Source organism: Nyctereutes procyonoides, unplaced genomic scaffold (genome assembly GCF_905146905.1).
Source record: "Nyctereutes procyonoides isolate TBG_1078 unplaced genomic scaffold, NYPRO_anot_genome, whole genome shotgun sequence".
Lineage (NCBI taxonomy): Eukaryota > Metazoa > Chordata > Mammalia > Carnivora > Canidae > Nyctereutes > Nyctereutes procyonoides.
In genome coordinates this window covers 44,885,454-44,905,553 of record NW_026575044.1, presented here as the reverse complement: position 1 = coordinate 44,905,553, position 20,100 = coordinate 44,885,454, and the positions used below count along the sequence as shown (strand labels likewise).

The following is a 20,100-nucleotide window of genomic DNA, read 5'->3' as shown; positions in this document are numbered from 1 at the left end:
TGGAGGAGTATCAGTTAAAACAAAATTTAATTACTAAAAGGAAGATGGAGAAAATGGATTCTGAGAAAAGCCCATTTCTTCCACTCCTTGGGGTGAGAAAGGGCATTACAATATATTTATTTCTGTTTCTAAACCACGGGCAGTGCTTGACTTGTATTTGGTACTTAACTGAGAGTTCAGCAAGTTGAATTGACTATTAAAATTAACCCTCTTCCTTCTAAAAAGTCAAATTTGATTATAGGCTCTGAATTACACAATACTGCCACCTTTCCTCCTCTCCTCTGCCTTTTCTGTGGACCTAACACTTTCTAGTAAAAGCATACAGACAGGAATATAGTATTTACTTTCAAGATTTGCTTAAAAATCTAAAATGTAAGAGGAAAAAAAATTTGCTAGTTTTGTTTGGATCACTGTCTTGTTCAATGTTTGGTCTTGATGTTTACATATGCTTTGGGCAACTGAGCATATACCAAGTTGATATGTCTTTTATTCAATAGAAAGAATAGCTGGTGATTGTAAATAGTAACCCTCAATAGAAAATGTGGATGTAGCATTTAGTTTATAACATGGATTGGTATTTGTATGTTCCCCCTTCTTTCAAGTTATCAACCATATTCTGGTATGTATTGTAAAGATAGGAACTAAATGGTGATTTTACTGTGGAGTAGTATTTTGCATAACTTTGTATTATACTAATGGGTGTATCATTTGCTTAAAGTATTACACTAGTTCTTTGTTCCTGATATTTTTACCATAAAATTAGAATTAGGAGGGGAAATCATATGACAGTCTGGGATATTTGTTTTTGAGATATTTACCCTAACTTGAGAAAAGAAATTACTTGAAATGACACAGTAGCTCCTGGCATAGCTCCTGTCTTGTTGTTTCGAGCAAAAAAAAACAGCTTTAAGCATTAGTAAGGGGAGGAAGTAGTCCCCAGAAAATAAGTTCTTTGGATATGGTCAAGTTCACTTCCCTTGTTTGACAAATGTAGAAACTAAGGCACAAAATACCTAAGTGTCTTGACTTAAGCAAACCATTACAAGATGGTGGTTATGTTTTAGAAGGTGTTTTTTGGGTGTAAGAGAAGATTATTAAGATCTGTTGTTTGAGTCCCTTATGAGCTGAGTCCCTTGAACTGCCAGGGGGAAACAGGAGGAAGCCAGGAAGCAGCTGTGAATTTTCACTGGTAAAGGAAGGAAAGCTAAGGCTCCCAGCCCTCCCTCCAGCCCCCCACCCCCACTCCATGGCTTGTCCGTTTGGGGACAGGTTCCACCTCATGGTCAAAGCCTCCACCTTAGTTGTCACTATTCATTCAAAAGGATCTCACAGGGTTCTGAGAAACCAGAAGAAGGGTACCACCTGCCCATGGAAGAAAGAATAGATCCAGGTGTTCTTAAGGCAGAGCAGGGGCCCTTTGTAGAGATAGGGAAGGAGAAAGGATATCCACTTCCATTATTAGATCATCCTTCCCAGAGATTAAAATATAGATCCAGCTGATGAAGCAGATTCATTTTTTCTGAAATTAAATGTCTAAGTTATGTAATTATTATGACGTTACTTTAATGTCATTTTATGGCCATCTGTGGCGAAATCTAATAGGAATAAAACCTGTGATCCTTACAAATAAATTTTGACTTCTAGTTAAATGTTAACTTTGAACCATCTTTGTGGTCAGTGTAAGTTGTCTATTGGATGGGTGCCCTAGGATTGTGTTTTGATTGCATGCCTGTTTCCCTTTTTTTAAACTGTGGTCTTGTGCAGCCTTTCACAGTAGCATCCTAGTTTTTGTGCCCAGGGAAGGTAATTACACCAAGTGATGGGACCTTGCCATTTTCTGTTTGCAGAACAATCAACCATGACGACCGAATCTGGCTCAGACTCGGAATCCAAGCCGGAGCAGGAGGCCGAGCCCCAGGAGGCAGCCGGGGCGCAGGGGCCTGTGGGGGCACCACAGGGGCCAGGGCCCGAGCCTAGTGGGGAGGAGCATCACCAGGTCCTGGAACAGTTCGAGGCCGCGGCACACAGCACCCCAGTGAGGAAGGAGGTGAGCCCTGGGACCCTGGCCACCACCACCACTCCCTACTCCCTGCACCTGCTAGCATCACCCAGAAAACCAATGAAGGAATGTTTACTGATCTTTTCCAGGGTCTGAGTCAGCCTTGGTCTCTCAGCGCTAGAGGGAACTATGAGGGTTCATGAGTTTCCCCTTTCTGGTCCCAGGCAGATGGAAATTTATGCAATTTTAAGACTTTCAATGAATGACATTCCACAACCTTGCTTGGTAACTCCTTCATTTGATTAAAGCACTTAAACCCACACTGAAATCTGGACTGTGGGTTATTGGTTTTATCTGGGTTTACAGGAGGGCTAGACACCACATCACTGACTTTAATTAGGCTCCTGATTGTTATTCAGGCCTCCGGGTTAGAGCTATTTTGATTCTTCCCCAGAGTCACTCTGATCCTCCTGTTGCCAGCAACTTTTACTGAATGTTCAGGTGATCTCTTTCCCTCTCTTATTTGTGTATATGTTCAACTCTAGACATATTTAAGTTGTCACAAGTAATGTAATGTGACAGTTTAAATATTTCTTTTAAAACTCTTCATACAAACTATAAAGCATGGTTTATACTTGGGCTTTAAATGAATCCATCTTTAAATTAGTTTTAAATTAGTTTTAAAACTTCAAACCTGAAATCACCATGTGTTGGGGTACTAGCTCACATAGGAAGCAAATCTGGGAGTCCTTGCAAACCATTGACCTTTACTTGGTTAAAGGTATATGTGTCAAGCTAGAATTTTAGAAGAGGTTGAGAGACGAGACAGGAAATCAGCATGTTAGGGAAATTCTTTGGAAGGCACAACACATTATTAAAACATTAAACTATATTTACAACCTGATTATTTCTTTTCCCATGGTATTTATATTCTGCTTTTAAGCAGTATTAAAAATAACATTTATTTTTATGCTCTGTAAATGGATGCTGTGTCTGATCTAAAATGTTTCGTGATGGGGAGCTGGGGGTTATCCTTCCAACTTGTTAAATAAAATCTAAGGAGCCGTTCTTGTCATCATGGTTTTCCTTGATGGTTTCTTTTTTTGGAGATCTGAGGATGGTGGTGTTTTGATTGTTTTTAAACCTGCAGAAATGTAAAATTAGTAGACTGGATTTTTTTCCAGTTATTTCCTCTTAACTAAAATGAAATAAATGTGCAAGTGGGAGATAATTGTACAGAAGAAAGAGTTTCTGTGCTGAGACATGATACATGTACTTTATCATCTGGAAGTCAGATATCTGAAACAAAATGAGAGAAAGGATACTAAAGCCCTTTGAGAGAAAAGTAACTGGCTGCAGAGTCAGGAGAACTAGTTAATCCCACCTCTTCCCTAGTTATTTTAGGGATCTCTGAGAACTTGTTCAGGCTCTGAGCCTCAGCTTCCTCGTTTACAAGATGAAACGATCAGAAAAGGTTGTTTTATCAGGTCCTTCTGCTCTTGGCTTCATTGATTCATACTAGGGGCCCAGTTATGTTGGAGATGAAATCAAGTACATTTTGGTCGCCAGTAATGATTAAAATACGGCCTTGGCCGGATTTGAATTCCAGGTTACTAGTTTTCTCACCTGGAGGAAATTTGTGGAGATTGTGCCCTGTGCCCCTTTCTCTCTCCTGTGTGTAAATGAGGCTAAGGAGACCTAGATGCCTACCTCCTAGGTATATCATGAGGATTAAGTGAAATAGAGGGTTTGCCTAAAGGGATAATACTGATATTTTTAAATTGTAATGAGTTATATGTGAGTACAATGGACATTTCATTTGAGGTCCTTGGTCTGCTCTTTTGAACTTGTTGAAAAAATGGACATGAGAGGCTCAATGATGGGTTTGTGCTTTAAGTATTTTGGAAACAACACCTCCCTTTGAACACTGGTGGTTTCAGGGGTGTCTGGAGTTGACCTGTAAGTAGCCCAGAAAGCTTATTTAGGGAGCTGGGGGTATACAGATAATTTTTATTAGAGGAAAAATGAAATTTTATCTTCCCTAATACAGAGAAAATGTTGATTCCAGGTAGTAAGATTTAAATGAAAACATAGCTTCTGTTGACTTTTCCTGTGATGAGATAAAAATGTGAATTAAAAGTGCAAAAGTCTTGGGGTACCTGGGTGGCACACTCAGTTAAGCATCCAACTCGTGGTTTTGGCTTCAGGTCATAATCATAAGGTCCTAAGATTGAGCCCCATAGGCTCAGGGCTTGAGATTCTCTCTCTCCTTCTTCCTCTGTCTTTCCCCCCTCTCATGCTCGCTCTCTCACACACACTCTCTCTCTCTCTCTAAATAAAATTTTTAAAAAGTGCTAAAATGTTATTTAAGTTATAAAGCACTTAGCAAATATATGATATAAAATCCCAAGGTTACCAGGGCACCTGGGTGGCTCAAGTCAGTTAAGCATCCCACAACATATTTCAGCCCAGACCATGATCTCAGGATCATGAGATGGAGACCCACATCTGGTTCTGTGTTCAACGGGGAGCCTACTTGAGATTCTGTCTCTCTGCCTCTGCCCCTTTCCCCATGCTTGTTTGCTCACTCTCTCTCTCTCTCAGTAAAATAAAGAAATCTTAAAAAAAAAAAAAACCTCTAAGGTTACCAAACTTCTTTGGCTAACTTAAGGCCAAAATTAATGCTTGACTTTTTTTGGCAGCCCATCTTTATATGTTTGACTTTTTTGCAGTACTATTTTAATACTTTGATATGAAAGACTAACAGTCAAAAAAAAAAAAAAAGTTGATTCAAGTTGCCAGAACAGGTTTTCTTTTATTTACTTGTTTTAGCTACCTCTAGCCTTCTCAACTATTCTGGCCTTTGAAGTTGATTTTTCCATTTTTTTCTTGGTCTCTTCGCTCAGCAATTTGGACTTTTTATTCTGAAGAACTTCTCACAACTTTGCCCTGAATTCCTGTGCAAGGTAGTGGAAGAAAGGACTGTGTAATCTGGGTGGAAAACCAGATAGAAAATGACATTACAAAAACAGAAATCCAGGGATCCCTGGGTGGCGCAGCGGTTTGGCGCCTGCCTTTGGCCCAGGACGCGATCCTGGAGACCCGGGATCGAATCCCACGTCGGGCTCCCGGTACATGGAGCCTGCTTCTCCCTCTGCCTGTGTCTTTGCCCCTCTTTCTCTCTCTCTGTGACTCTCATAAAAAATAAAAAAATAAAAAAAAAAATAAAAAAAAAAAAACAGAAATCCATACCTAAAATCCAAAATAAATCATACCAGAAGATAACTTGTGATTAGAGTATCATAAAATTGTAGCCACTAATAAGAAAGAAAAGTTGAAATGATAAACTGCAATCAACTTTTATTGTCAAGTTCATGTGCTTTTGGGATGATAGTATGTTCATGAGATAAGCAATTTCATGCTCACTCAAGGAGCCTAGACTGAATTTCTGCAACATGTATATCTTCGGTCTGTCAGTGTGCATTTGTGGAGTAGTGGAAATGATAGTCTCGCCCATGAGTTGAATTAACACTAACACTTTTGGTGATCATTTAATAGAAAAGGGCATTGTACGGGACAGATGCTAGCTACATTGTGTGGCGAGTACAGCAATAAAGCATAGAGTTGTTTATCACACGTTGTCCATGTGAAACTGTTGTAACATTGAATCAACTGTATTTCAATAAAATAAATGTCTATAAACACACATATATGAAGATGGAGGATGTAAAGAAAATAATTGCACAGAGAGATTTTCAAGGATATTTATTGATTCAAGGGAGAATCTAACTGTTCCATAGGACGTCCTCTGCAGTTTTGAGCCTAGCCTGGACTACACTGTTGTGCTTTGAAAGCATATTAAAGCTTTTGGACAGATTTGATCTGCTCTTACACTGGCTCATTACAGTGTGAGGGGAGAACAGACCAAAGGGGATTACTTTGTGATGAATTTCAGTGCTGCTGGCTTTATTGAATTGATTTAGAGCTGAATTAAATATTTTAACAGTTGTAAAATTACTGTGAAGATTAATACTTGAAGCTCTCTAGGCCTTAAAGTTTATAAGATACTTTATATGTATATGGCGCATTGGAGGTCATGGAGTATAGAAGGAGCTGATGAATGAAGAAAATAGAGTACAGTAGATAAAATCTAAATGGCTTAAAGACCTGTACCATCAATGCCTTTTTAAGAAATCAGGAGTTCATTTGTATCCTCCTTTGCTTAGCGAAGTCTTGATGGCATTTGCTGACTCTGTGCTTCTAAATTAAATCCTGAGTCAAACTGAAATGAAGCCCTGTTAGTACATTTAAGTGGCAAAAGTTATTTAAGTGAAACCATTCGCATTGTAAATATCCATATATGTATACATGTCCATTCACGATCTCTTGATCCAGACATCTCTCCTGCTCTGGGAAATAGGAAAACCTATGTCTAAAGGGCTCTGCTCTTGCCTGAGCAATGCAATATTTATTTCCTGTCTTGCAGTGAAAACTGTTCATTGTCTGCTCTTCACAGGTCACTGACAAGGAACTGGAGTTCGCTGCTGGGGCTGCAAAACAGCTCGAATATCAGCAATTGGAAGACGATAAACTTTCTCAGAAATCATCTAGCAGCAAACTATCTCGATCTCCATTAAAGATTGTCAAAAAGCCTAAAAGCATGCAGTGCAAAGTGATACTTCTGGATGGATCAGAATATACCTGTGATGTGGAGGTGAGTGCATATTTTAAAACTTTTTTTTTTTTTTTTTTTGTCCCAGATACAGAGAATTGGAGAATGTTGGTTTAAAACATACAAGACACTTTCTTGTTTTCAGAACTCTGGAAAGTTATTCAGACCCAGCTTCTAAATACAAAATTCTTTTCCAAAGTCTCTAGCAGGATCAAATTACTGAAAATACTTAAAATGTCTCCAAAATGTTATAATCAAAAGAAAAATGTGACCTTCATTAAAAACAAAATCTCCAAAACACTTTTCCATGGTAGGAAAAAAAATGGCAGCCTTAAAAATCAAGTTTTCTTTAATATCTTATGAGCTATCATTTAGATGAATTTGCTTTTTCTATTTGATTAGTTTTTCTATTTGAATAATTTTACTTTTTCTATTTTCAATTATTTGATGATATTTTTTTGTATTTGAGTAATTGCAACTTTTAATTGGTATAAACTTGATAAAGTTGTTAATTTCAGTACATGGTATTGACTAGGATAATTTGAACTGTGTGCTCCTCTCAGAGTAATTTTTTAAATGTACATCATGGTGGGCATTGCAGCTTGAGTATAAAGGGGTATACTATTCTTTGTTCTTTCTGTAAAGAAAACTAAAATCCCTCTCAGAGAAGGAGCAGTTGAATGACTTTTGTCAGAGAGGCTCAGGCAAGGCTAAGTTCTCAGATGAGAACAACACAGCCTGTCCATAGCAGTGGAGATGAGTGGATTTTCATGTGTTCACAGAGCACACGCACAAGCGTGAACTGAAACCATAGGAGCAGGTCTGCGTGTGCATTGGCCACAGCACCTTTTCCCTGCAGCTAGGAGGGAGCAACTTGCTCTTTCCGCAAGGTGATTCGGTTTCACATTGAACATTTTCACTCCAAGAGATTGTTCCTCCCGCCTCAGCCCCCTGCCTTTGGTCATACAGGGACGGCACACATCCCTGTCCACCATCCCCTCTCACTACATGTTTACACAGTGCACCTCTTCTGCTCTGTGTGCTGCATGTCTCTCCTGGGCACTACCAGCAGTGTATGTCTATGCGTTTCTAGTCCTCCGAAGACACTGCCAGCACCGAGCCCACCTGATACCCACATTCCTCATTCATTCATCTCTGCTTTCTCTGTCTGTAACCCCACCTCATTCCTATTATATTCTGCATAATGCAGTCCTGCACTCAATCCTTTTCTTGGATCATAAGATTTTCAAGTCCGTTTCATGTTGATAAAGTCATTTATGGTGGGGATGTGGTTGGTTTACTCATTTTAGATTTGCAGGAACATAGAGGAAAAAAAGTGTTTTTTGAAAATAAATTCTTAGATCAAAAGTTACTTTATCACACATTAATTGATAGAATTTTGATCACCCTGTAACCTGACAAATCCTGATGGGCTGCTACAGGGAGTGCGGTGCATGTTCCAAGGGTCCTACCTAAGGCACAGATTCATCTTTTACATTTTTCTGGCTTTGATTTTTGACTAATTTCTTAGCTTAACGTGTCTAATTACTGGTTTAGAGATTTATTCTGGAAACTGGGAGATCCAATAGTATATTCCTACCTGAGCTTTACGCTGAAGCTTAAAAGACTTGTAACCATGAAAGAGATTGTATTTTGCCAGTGTGAATCCAACTTTCTGGAAAAATTTATCTAAGTGAAGCTTTTTTCTTAATTTTGAGGAATCTCTTTCTGTTGATTGTCTCATTAATGGAATAAATAGGGTTACCTGGCAGTTGTCTAGTTATGGCTACCAGAGCTTTCCAAAGAAAAATCTAGAAGAAAGTTTATAGTGTTTTTTTTTTTGGGGGGGGGGATAAATGCCTCAAGGCTCTAAGTTTGCTTAATTTATATCCCGTCCTTCAGATGTGTCATAGACATAATCTATGTTTTTGAATTCAGAATTTTTATGTTGTAATTAACTTTGGTTACGATTCAGCGTTACTTTTAATGCATTGTGAACATTTTGAGTGACAAGGCAAAATTAGTTATTTTCTTACAATAATTTTTTTATAAAGTTGACAGATTTTTTTTTAAGATTTTATTTATTCGTGAGAGACATAGAGAGGCAGAGACTTAGGCAGAGGGAGAAGCAGGTTCCCCACAGGAAACCTGATGCGGGGCTCCATCCCAGCACCCTGGGATCATGACCTGAGCCAAAGGCAGACGCTTAACCGCTGAGCCTCCCAGGCATCCCTAAAGTTGACAGATTCTTAAGAATTACAAATAACTTTTTTTTTTTTCTGGGACACAAAATCCTTGGCTAGGATCTTCTCAGTTTTACAGCAGCCATTAGTAGTGGGAGAAAATGTGGTCACCACTGACTGATACACTGTTGAGAAAACAGAAATGAGGGCATGGTAAAGTGAAATGGATTTATTTGTAGCTGACTGATTGAATAAAAGAAATGGATTGTGAATCACTGGCAAGGTTCTCAAGGCAGCAACAAGATTGAGCTGAAAACACATATTCAGAGTGACTCTTACCTTGAGATACAAGCTGTGGAACAACAAGCTTGGCTGGCGAGGCACATGGAGTTTAGTAAACAGTGGTTGAAAAACACTGCCCTAGGGAAGGTGTCCTTCAGTGTTCTCCTCTACACTGAGTTTTTATCAGTGTCTTGGATGAAGGCACACACACAACAAACACCTAAACAATTTTTTTAAGTGCTACAGTCCATGTGTCAGAATCTAGGTTTCTCATGAAGTGGACAGTGTGTGACACTGAACTAAAGTAGCAAGATAATGTTTAGCAGGAACGAAGTCCAACCTTCACTCTGTTTTTAAGGATCAGATGCAAATTAGAAATGTATTGGGGGAAGGGTGGTCAGGCTTAAAAACAGTTTGGGTGAAACTAACCTTTGGGTTTAAGTTGATTACAAACTCCACGTTAACCAGCAGTGTCAGAAACAGCACGCGGTCACAGTTGCTTCTGCGGAAGTGCAGCGTGTGGTTTACTGAACATGGCCAGCAGCCCTGAGCCAGAGAGATCCCATCTGCGACATCTTCTTCATTAGTTCATGCAGGATAACACTCTTTGAAGCCACCAAACCGGGTATGAAAACAGATTTATCCACTTACAACCTGTGTGATTTCAAGCAACTTTAGCTTTCTGAACCTCAGTTTCCTTACCAGAAAAATGAGGGTGAAAATACTTGCCCCAAAAAGCCATTACTGAGAATACTAAAGGAGATATTTAATTTGAATGCTTTCTGCAACATAGCATATTCTTGATAAATGATGGCTATTTAAAAATGAGAATAACAGTGAATTCTGACTTGAGTGTTTTCACCAGAGAGTTATAGGATGGTGAGTGGTCTGGAAACCTCTTATGAAGAATGATTACAGAAATAGAATGTGTTGAATGAAGAAAACATTTCTATGTGTCCCATCTAGATTTTGAGGAGAAAGGATAGCTACTTTCAGTTACTTGGAAAAGTTGACATTGAATGTCTGTCATTAACATATGTATTTTTTTAAGGTATCGAAAGTAAAACTAAGTAGAAGTTATAGAAAGTCCAATTTTTAAGTAAATAGAAAACAAATGCTTTAAAGTATTGCTGTCAATCTTGTGATATGCATTCTGCAGTAGGATTCCAGCAGAAACTAGGTGCATTTATGGAAACCATCAGCCCCTCAGATGCAGTCTCAGACCAGACGACTTCCAGTGCCCCTTCCTACTCTAAAACGGATGGAGAGAAGAGACACACAGAAATCTGAATTAAAGAAGCAGAATTGCCTACCTAATTCCTATCCCCAACACATTACAGTTGTAGGTAAATTAAAAACAAAATGCAGGTGACAGTAACAAGCGTAATTTTTTTTTTGCATTTAATTTTTTTTAAAAGCATCAAAAAGAACTTTAATGAAATTTCTATGCCCAAGTGTTTTGCCTCCCATGGCTGGCTGGCTGGCTTATTTATTTACTTAAATTTATTTATTATTTATTTATTTGTCTGTTTATTTATTTATTTATGATTTTATTTATTTACTCACAAAACACACAGAGAGAGGCAGAGACATAGGCAGAGGGAGAAGCAGGCTCCCTGCAGGGAGCCCAATGTGTGACTAGATCCCAGGACCTCAGGATCATGACCTGAGCCAAAGGCAGATGCTCAACCACTGAGCCACCCAGGTGCCCCTATTTATTTACTTGAGAGAGAGCACAAGTTGGGGGTGGGGGGGGGAGGAAGGGGAGAGGGAGAAGTAGGCTCCCTGCAGAGCATGGAACCTGATGCAGGACTCTGTTCCAGGACCCTGGGATCCTGACATGAGCTGAAGGCAGATGCTTAACCTACTGAGCCACCCAAGCACCGCTCCCTTCCGCCCATGGCTTATTTAATGCCTTCATTACTTCACCATCAAATTCAACATGGCTTACCTCTGCCATGACTTCATCCTGAGAATTTCTAGTCACACATAAAGGACCCTCCCTGTCAACACAGACCCATGCACGCAGGCACACATGTATGCACACACATACACATTCCCACCTTGCACTAGCACAGCTCAGGTCTCTTTTCTTTTTTTTTTTTTTAAGATTTTATTTATTCATGAGAGATGAGAGAGAGAGAGAAAGGCAGAGAGAGGCAGAGGGAGAAGCAGGCTTCATACAGGGAGCCTGACGCGGGACTCCATCCTGGTTCCCCAGGATCATGCCATGGGCTGAATGTGGCACTAAACCGCTGAGCCACCCAGGCTGCCCCCCAGGTCTTTTTCTTTTGAAACCACATGGTAGCATTTCCTCTTGCCCCACAGTGCTGGGGTGAGACAGAGCCAGTGATGTGAAAAAGCAAGATATGAGGCTTGGTTGTTCTGTGAGCACAATGACTGAACACTTAAGTCTTCAATTCCTGCCTCCTCATGTTCAGATGGAAGCCTTTTCCAATTGTGTTGGTTTTTTCATACTTCTCTCAAGCAGGAGGCTTAGATCATTGTAGCATTCACTGGCTCTCCACCTGAAAAATTACTTCCTCAGTAATTTTTTAAAACTCTTCAATCTTGAATATCTAAAATATAACAAAATTATTATTAGTAAAATATAAGAAAAGATCTTATAGTAGAAGGCCATCTTTTAAGCATCTTGATATATACATTTGGCAAATGTTTACACGCTACCCTATTTTCATGTATGCCAGCAGAATTTCTAATACTGCCATTCCCTTCTTATTTTATTGGACCATTAGAACACCTGCAACTTCCTATAGCCAGTTTACTATCATTGTTGCTGTGTATTTCTCGGACATAAATTTTGAAAATGAAAATAAAGAAAACTGTCCCAGTCCCATGCAATGAAGGAAATAATCCTCACCGTATTTTGTTCCCATTGCTTCTGTGTTCTGTGGACTCATCTGAGTCTGACTGATTAGCACACAATGTGTTTCCTAATGACCATCCAATTAGAAATGTTTTCTCTTGTTGGGGCACCATTCTAATATAGTCTGGTTTGGTTTTAGGAAAATAAGACATGATCTGAAATTTGAGCCTGTATTTCATAATACAAGTTTGCTGCTGCATATGTAAAATGTTTAAGCCATTTTATGACGTAGTTTGGTTGGTTCTCCCCAAGAAACCCAGTTGGAGGAGGAGTCTGGTGCATCACTGGAACAGCCATAGAGGGTTTACCTTGCAGGTGTGACTTACAAGGACCCTGCTGTGTTTCTCTATGCATTTGAAACGTCACCATCCTCCACTTAGCCCCTAAATACTGCTGACCCAGCGGTGAGAGAGACTTAGTGCTCCTGGACCCAGTTAAACCCACACAGGACTCGTACCTCCAGAGAAGATGGCAGTGAATTGGCCACCCTGGCAAGAGATTTCTTTCCAGATTAAGGCAAATCAAATGGAGCCACTTAGGTGCAACAGCAAAACCATTAAAGCCTGTCCCCCTGGTTTGGCCATATCCAGAGGTCCACTGGTTGAATGGGCTCCATGACTGAGTATCATTCAGGTCATTCCAGGGTGGTTCAGATTCCCAAACAAGCACAGAAATGGGGCAAGTTAGCTCCAACAAGCTTTCTTGATATGCTTCTAGAGATGCTTTTAAGGAGGCAGAGAAGGTGAGAAAATTGATGGCACCATGTCCTAAATGTGCTTTTTGCTACCCTCTAACTATTGGTCAGGAAGGGACTGTTTAAAAAAATTCCAGTTTTTGTGTCTTGCCCATGATTTGATTAATTGTCCAATTCATTTTTTTTATTTTGTATTTCTACTTATATGGGATTTGGTTGGGAAAACAAATTCATGGTCTGAATTTTCCAATTTGTATAGGTTATTTTAAAATACCTGACAGGTGCTTTGGAAGTCCTAGACCAGACAGCAAGTAGAATTGCCATAGTCCAAAAAAAGTTGATTTAAAGCACCTCTTGGTTTTCACAGATTGTAAGAAATCATAATTAAAAGAAGTAGAAAATTAAGATTTTTTTCCAAACTGGTACAAACATCATTCACTCAATGCTATATAAGTCACAGAGTTTTTGAGTGTATGTAACTATGTCAATTCCACTTTAACCTCTCAGTGGGTTTCTGCTCAACTGAATGCCTTACCATACATACCATCTGTCATGTGCTGTAGCTGAGGGCCCGGGCCAGCAGCAGCAGCAGCTTTCCTGCTTGAAGATCGATGCCCCTGGGGACTCCTGAGGATGGAAGGACTGTAATTAACTCTGTTTCCTTGTGTGATGACTCTTTGGTGCAGCTATAGGAACACTTACATACAAGGACTGTTAACACACACCTTCTTACTTCCCTACAAAGCCAGTACCAAGTATTTCCGCAGTGTTCAGACTTGCCCTCATTAAAGGCTGGGCTAAGGAAAAGGAACACTTTTTACTAAAGTTGTTAAATCTTTTCTCCTGGTTTTCATTTTTAAAAAGTCATGAACTCTCATAGTGCATCATGAGTGTAGACATGGTCTGTTGAACACACTAAAAACGCTGTATCAAGGATAAAAATCACTGAGGAATTCTTTTTGCTTTTACTGCCAGTTGTCACGTGGAGTCAAGGCCCAAGGGGAGATTTATTTTGTGGGTGTCAGTAGTCTGCTGTTGTGATGCTGAAATGCTGGGTTTGCTTTTCAAGGGCACTATTCCTTCACTCTTTACATTTCCCCTGTGCTTTCTGACCTCCTTGTGGTGCTGATTTGGTGAAATGAACTTGCCTGCTCTGAGTGCAGGCAGGTGGGAGTCAAGAGCAAACCTGCTCTGGAGAGTGGTCTTGTATATCATCTGCTGCTGACCACACAGAGGTTGACTTTCACGAGGATGTTCATTACCTGTTTGTTTAATGAAGGGAACGATCTTTCAGGTTGAAAAATAATCCTGGTTTTCTACCTCTCACTGTCCTGGGATTAAGATTTCAGGATGTATTTCATGTTTTTGTATCCAGTTTACTTGTTTAAATGTCACCTCCTTCAGAATCTTCCCCAGTTTTATCTCTGAGAGTTGTCATGTGTGCCCTGGACAGAGCCTCATAAAAGCCTTTTAAAAGCTCTGTTTGTGGCCTTATTGCCACAGACCCTTGAGAGATGGCAGATCGGCCACTGAGCTCAGTGTAAGGTTTGTTCTCCTGGCTACTTCTCCAGAAATAATCCCATTTAGCATACTGGATTAGGGTTAACTTGAGGTTTAGGAGAAGACTATGTAAAAGAAAGAACACTTGTTACTCTAAGCACCATTCTTGGGTGTGACAGACTGACAAGCATGCCACCTAGCACCCATCCTGCTTCCACATGCTGAGTGTCAGCTTACACCCCCTATAACTCAATCTAGCCCCAAAAGCCAGGGAATTGCCTCCCTGCATTAGACAAGACATTCCTCATTGCCCTCCTCAGGAGGAGTCTCCCAACATGGCAGACGATCGGTCCCATGTGTGGTGATTACAGCCTCCCATCCACACAGATTGAGCTGGCCCCACGGCGCTAATTCAGGACCACCTGCTACCAGCCAGCTGCTCCAAGCTCCTTCCTAGCAGTGGACCTATATTACAGCTTCAAAATATCACTTAGTCACCTCATTAAAATCCATGTATTTTCCAGAATACATTGATCAGTTTGTACAGAGCAGGCACTAAGTCATTTTTTTTTAACAAGAAACTGAATCATTTGCGTTTTAATTATTATTTGCCTTAATGCAATTTTTTTTTCTGTTTGTAACAATTTCAATCCATAGAACTAACATCACCCATGTACAAAATCCCTCATGGAGTTTTATTAATTTTGCAGAGGCTTTCATATAAAGTATTTCCCGAGGGCCTGTTATGTCCCAGGGACTGAAATCAAGTGAGCCAGGCTTCAGGCTTCCTCAGAGGCAATTGTCTTACTCAGAGTCACACAATCTTAAATCTGAAAGGGATACTGGGAATGACTTTGTCTTCTCCCTCATTTCACTGATGGGGAAACAGGCCCAGAGCAGTTAATGGTGTATCTGTGGACACACAGTCTGGCACGGGTAGAGAAGGGCTAGGTCCCAGACCTCTTGTCCTCTGGGCCAGTGGTCTCTTTACTACAGCTTCAGAAACATTGCAAGTCTATATCTATAGCTGCAGAAGGAACAAACCAAAACATAGTATTTACCTCTAGCTTGGGCTTGTGAAATGGTGGGATGAAAAGAGAAAAAGAAGGAGAAAGATCTGCTTTTCAAATTCTTGAATAATGGATTATTGAATATCTCTTTTATTTGTAATTCTCCAAGCTTTTGACATCAAAGTCGATTGGTTTTTCTAAATCTTGCAGTTTATGTAGTTTTTAGGCAAGTAAGGAAGCAAGACTACCAAAGTGTCTCCTCTGTTGACTTTCTTGTCTCCTTTCCTTCTCTTTTTCCTTCCCTCTCTCTTCTGTGGCTGGAAGGCTTTGACACCTCCTTCCAGCACATCCTCAATAGACACTCTCATAGGTGTCTCCTTTTAATAAACAGGCAGCTCAACTCTAAGCCTGGAATGGATTGATTAGGCCTCCCTGGGTGTTACGACTGTGAGCAGATCCTGTCCTGAGAGAGACCCATCAAGTCAATGGAAAGAATGTCATTCTCTCAAAACTTCTTAAACCTAATTTCTAAAAGTGATTGCGGAGCCTTTGCTTCTGGTGATACTATCATGAGATAAGATAAAGATACTATGTGAAGAGTAGGCCTTAGAAGCAACATTGTTTCATTTTAAAGAAGAGAAAAAGAGCTGGAGATCTAATACAAAGACCCTTCAAATGGGTGTATGGAACAAAGTTCACGTTGGGCTCGCTCTTTACCTTAATATAGAATAATTTTAGGCAATTCTATGGTTTCCATGGTCCAGCTCAAAGTGAAAAGGCCAGAGGAAACTGAAGACCCTGACCATCCCTTCTGGAGAGAAGCACGTTTCATTTTACTATGATTTTTCTTTCAATTTTCCTGATCAATTGCCAGTTCGTTTTATAATTATAGCATTTCCCCATGAAAGACAGGTTATAATTTTCAAGATTATAGCTCATCTCCCCTTAGTTAGCATTTAAATTGATGCCTTTCTTTTCATGGAAATAGTCTTGGCCCTAAAGGAAGTTGAGGAGGGAGACTGTTATCAGCCACAAGGTTAGAAAATCTTTTCATAGATGAGGAATAACCTGGGACCTTTTCTCCACCGCGCGGTAGTCTCTTGAATTTGATCTCACTTTTTTGGATAACCTTCAATTTCAGAGGCAGGTGTCTTTGACCTTGTCTTCAAGGTCAGAGGCCTAAGAGCAGCACCTGTGACCTCCTTTTGAATCCAGAATTGAAGTCCAGTAGAATCCCAGGTTCTTAGAGTAGGAGGAGAACATGAACTCTGGTTCCATCCCCACAAAATGTGTGTGCACGTGTGTGTACCCATGCACGTTTCCAACAAAATGTGGAAGTAGGTTCAGGGATGTCTGGAGTACAGTATGATAATGAAGGGACAGGGTAAAATATTTACAAAGAACTAGGTTTCACATGACTACTGGCGTATACACATTGAGTGATCTAGTCGATAAGTGAAGCACATGGTCCGGCAGTACTTGGTTCAGGGTTTGACGGCTACCTATGTGTTATGGTCCAATTTCTGATCAGCATGTAAAGGGAGGTCATTGTGGTGCCATGTTACTCTGAAGAATATTTTTCACTCAAGAGGAGATAATTTGTTGTATTTATGAATAAGTACCTTTTTGTGGTTTTACCGTTGCTATGATCTTGTTACTTTTTATAGCAGAGGGTGAAGGGAAAATCTCATAGTATTTCAGCTCACTCACGTTTGCTGTTTGGGTATGGCAATTAAATAATTTAGCAGGAGATGGGAAAAATAGGAGAGAAAGCTCTCCTAAGATGTTTCATAGTGATACTGCATTACATGCCTTATTATTTTTTTGTTAGTAACATACGCTGTGGCTAATATTTATTGCAGCCACAATTAATGAATTACAGCAGCCAGTTTTGACACTTATTTCAAGGCTAATAGCGCATTTAGCTTTGAATGTAAGCCCCATTTGGAGCTATCAGTAACATGAAAAACAAATTGTTCGTCATTTTCACCAAGGTTTTATATTTTTCTCACATTTATGCATTCTCTCAAGTTTTCCGTATTAGACAAATATATGCAGGGTATCCAGTACAAGTTACACCAATAAATAGAGGGCCAGTTAAAAATTCTTACGTGAATTGAAAAATTAGATTGGCTTTGACAAATTTTAACTTGCTTCAATAGCCGGGCACTTTTGCTGAGAAACTTGCCCCGTCGGTTTTTATGCTGTGCTACTTAAAACTTTAGGGTTCATTAAAGATAGAATAGTAGAAATGTTGAACTGTAATTTAACTTTGAATCCATTCACTGAGTAGTGGAAGCAGCAGATCAATTTAAAGGATCACTTTCATGCAGCTTTTAAGTGTGTTTATGGAACGCATAATGTGGAGATGCCCTACATATTGAACATATGAATATCTATGGAAGTATCATGCCTCAAATCAGACTGCAGGATTATGGTACAGTAGAATTCGCTTTCGCAATTGACTATATAAAGAATTGAATTTGGAGCCTAAGGGTATTAAACGGTGGGAAGCACCATATCATAGTAGCAGTAGGCTCTGACATCTTGGCTTTGCCATTTGTTTGTAAGTTACTCATCCCCTGAAGTCCTTAGTTTTCTCATTTGCAAACCAGAACTCACAGGGTGGTTGGGAGTGGTATCGAGACAATATTAACTGCTTGCAAGTTTCAGGGACCCTGTTGGGCCTACAGTGGCTGGCAGATTCGCAAGCTTCCCTAACTTTATGGAATTTCCATTCCCTAAACCATAAGTATATCCTTCTAGGCCTTGTCTATAGCATACATAAAAATACTCTGTAGAGCAGTGGTTTCTTAATATAAAAATAGTATCCTATCCTCCATACTATTTAGGGACTTGCTTTTGGCCTTCGGTAGGTGAATGGATAAACAAACTGTGTTGTAGTCCAGACAATGGAAATAAGCTATCAAGCCATGAAAAGACATGGAGGAACCTTAAATGCATTTTGCTAAGTGAAAGGAGCCAGTCGGAAGAGCTGCATACGCTATGATTCTGATTATATGAGATTCTAGAAAAGGCAAAATTATGAGAGAGTTGAAAGATGACTTGTCAGAGAATAAGGGGGAGGGGGAGGAGCACATAGAAGGATGAATAGGCAGAGGGGGTTTAAGGCATTGAAAGTCCCCCTCATGATACTAAAATGATGATACACGTCAGTCTACATTTGTCTAAACCCAAAGGAGGTACAACATGGAGAGTGAACTCCAGTGGAAGCTATGGACTGGGTGATGATAATAACTCAGTGGAGGCTCATTGATTGTAACCAGCCAGCCAATATTGATAGTGGAGGAGGCAGGGAGGTGGGGCAGGGAGTATGCAGGGAATCATTGTACTTTCCCTTCAGTTTTGCTATGAGCCTAAAACTGCTCTAAGAAAAAAGTTCAATTATAAATAGCAACAAGAACAACTAAACCAGTTACCTAGAAACTCATTAGGATTGAAAAACGACCTGGAAAACAAAATTTGCTTTTTTTCCCACTGCCCGGCTTGAACCTGCTGAGAATAGAAGACACAGCTAAGGTGCTATTTACTGTGGTGTCAGAAATCAGTAGGTGTTTAACAAGCCTGAAGATGTTCTGAAAATAATTATACACACTCCATTTCTGGCTTTCAGTGCTAGTCTCTTATCCTGGAACTGACTCACATTTTATGGCGAGCAAGGAGGGTAGTATTCCTTGGCTTCAGTAGTGAACTCCCTCAAATTATACAGGAAGGTCTGGCAACATCATCATCACCCTGTCCCTCCTTCATCTCTGGTCCCTTTGGAAGTTGGTGCAGAATGTTCTTTCTACTTCTACTAAGCCTTGACTCACTGTATTTTCTGATTTCTTACCTAGCGACTCTGAGTGATGTATTTCAAGAGCATTCTTTATTGTTCAGTTTTATTTTAAGTGTCTTTTCAAAATTCAGGTCATCCTTTCTATGCCCTTCTGTAGCATGTATAGGATGTGGGAGTGGGTTTTTTTTTTCTTTATTTGTTTGCCTCTTATCATATTAGGAATTCTCTGGTATGCTGGTTTTCAATTAAATAGCTGGGGACATGTAGAAGTAGCCAGAAAGGAGGAAAGAGATGGGAGCCTACCCAACTCAACTTCCTTTTCATATTGGGACAGATCCTTTACTGCTGTAGGGAACTTCTCTCTTGCTTGAAGAAATTGGGAGTGGCTGTTTGAGGCCTATTTCCTGGACTCTTCTTTCTCTCTTAGGAACTGGGTTTTGCACTGAGGGGGGCACTTGATGGGATGAGCACTGGGTGTTATTCTGTATGTTGGTAAATTGAACACCAATAAAATGAATTTATTATTTAAAAAAAAGGAACTGGGTTTTGAGGCAGGGCTAATGATAAAAAGCAAAACTGCAGATCTTCAGCTGGTTGTAAATACCTCCTTAGGAGTAAAGTTTTCTCAACCCTGGTTCATATTGTTAAAAATGATAAGCACGGCCATTACTATTTGGCAGGTAGATACTAATTATTAGAGAACGTTGGCAGACTGTCCCTGTGGTGGTATGTAAGGCAACCTAAAGACCAGTGGCATTCATATATTTTATTTTATTTATTTTGGAATTTCCAGAATAATTCTAATTATGCTCAGGGTACTTACGTAATTCCATTTAGAGCTTGAGCAGGTAAGGAAATGTGAAGAGCCAGCATGGAATATATTTGAAACATCAGGGGCACATGGGACAGATGATGCTGGAAAGGAAGGCCAGCGACCCATCAGTGTTTGATGTGCTACCAAGGTTGGGTGTTGTTTAGATATTTTGATTTTCTATTGCTGAGTAATAGATTACCATAAACTTAGCAACTTAAAACACCACCTATCTATCATCTCACATTTTTTCGGCTGGTCCT

At 39.9% G+C, this 20,100-nt stretch overlaps 1 protein-coding gene across 18 annotated transcripts in view; it reads left to right on the top strand.

Annotated features, from left to right (window-relative positions):
- EPB41L3 (erythrocyte membrane protein band 4.1 like 3) overlaps positions 1–20,100 on the top strand; it is a 141,477-nt gene that overhangs the window by 53,543 nt on the left and 67,834 nt on the right. For all 18 annotated transcript variants that reach the window (XM_055324026.1, XM_055324021.1, XM_055324016.1 and 15 more), the window contains exons 2-3: positions 1,848–2,047; positions 6,516–6,713. In XM_055324026.1, the coding sequence (XP_055180001.1) occupies positions 1,859–2,047; positions 6,516–6,713 (387 nt within the window). In that variant the 5' untranslated portion in view covers positions 1,848–1,858. The remainder of the gene's footprint in view (positions 1–1,847; positions 2,048–6,515; positions 6,714–20,100) is intronic.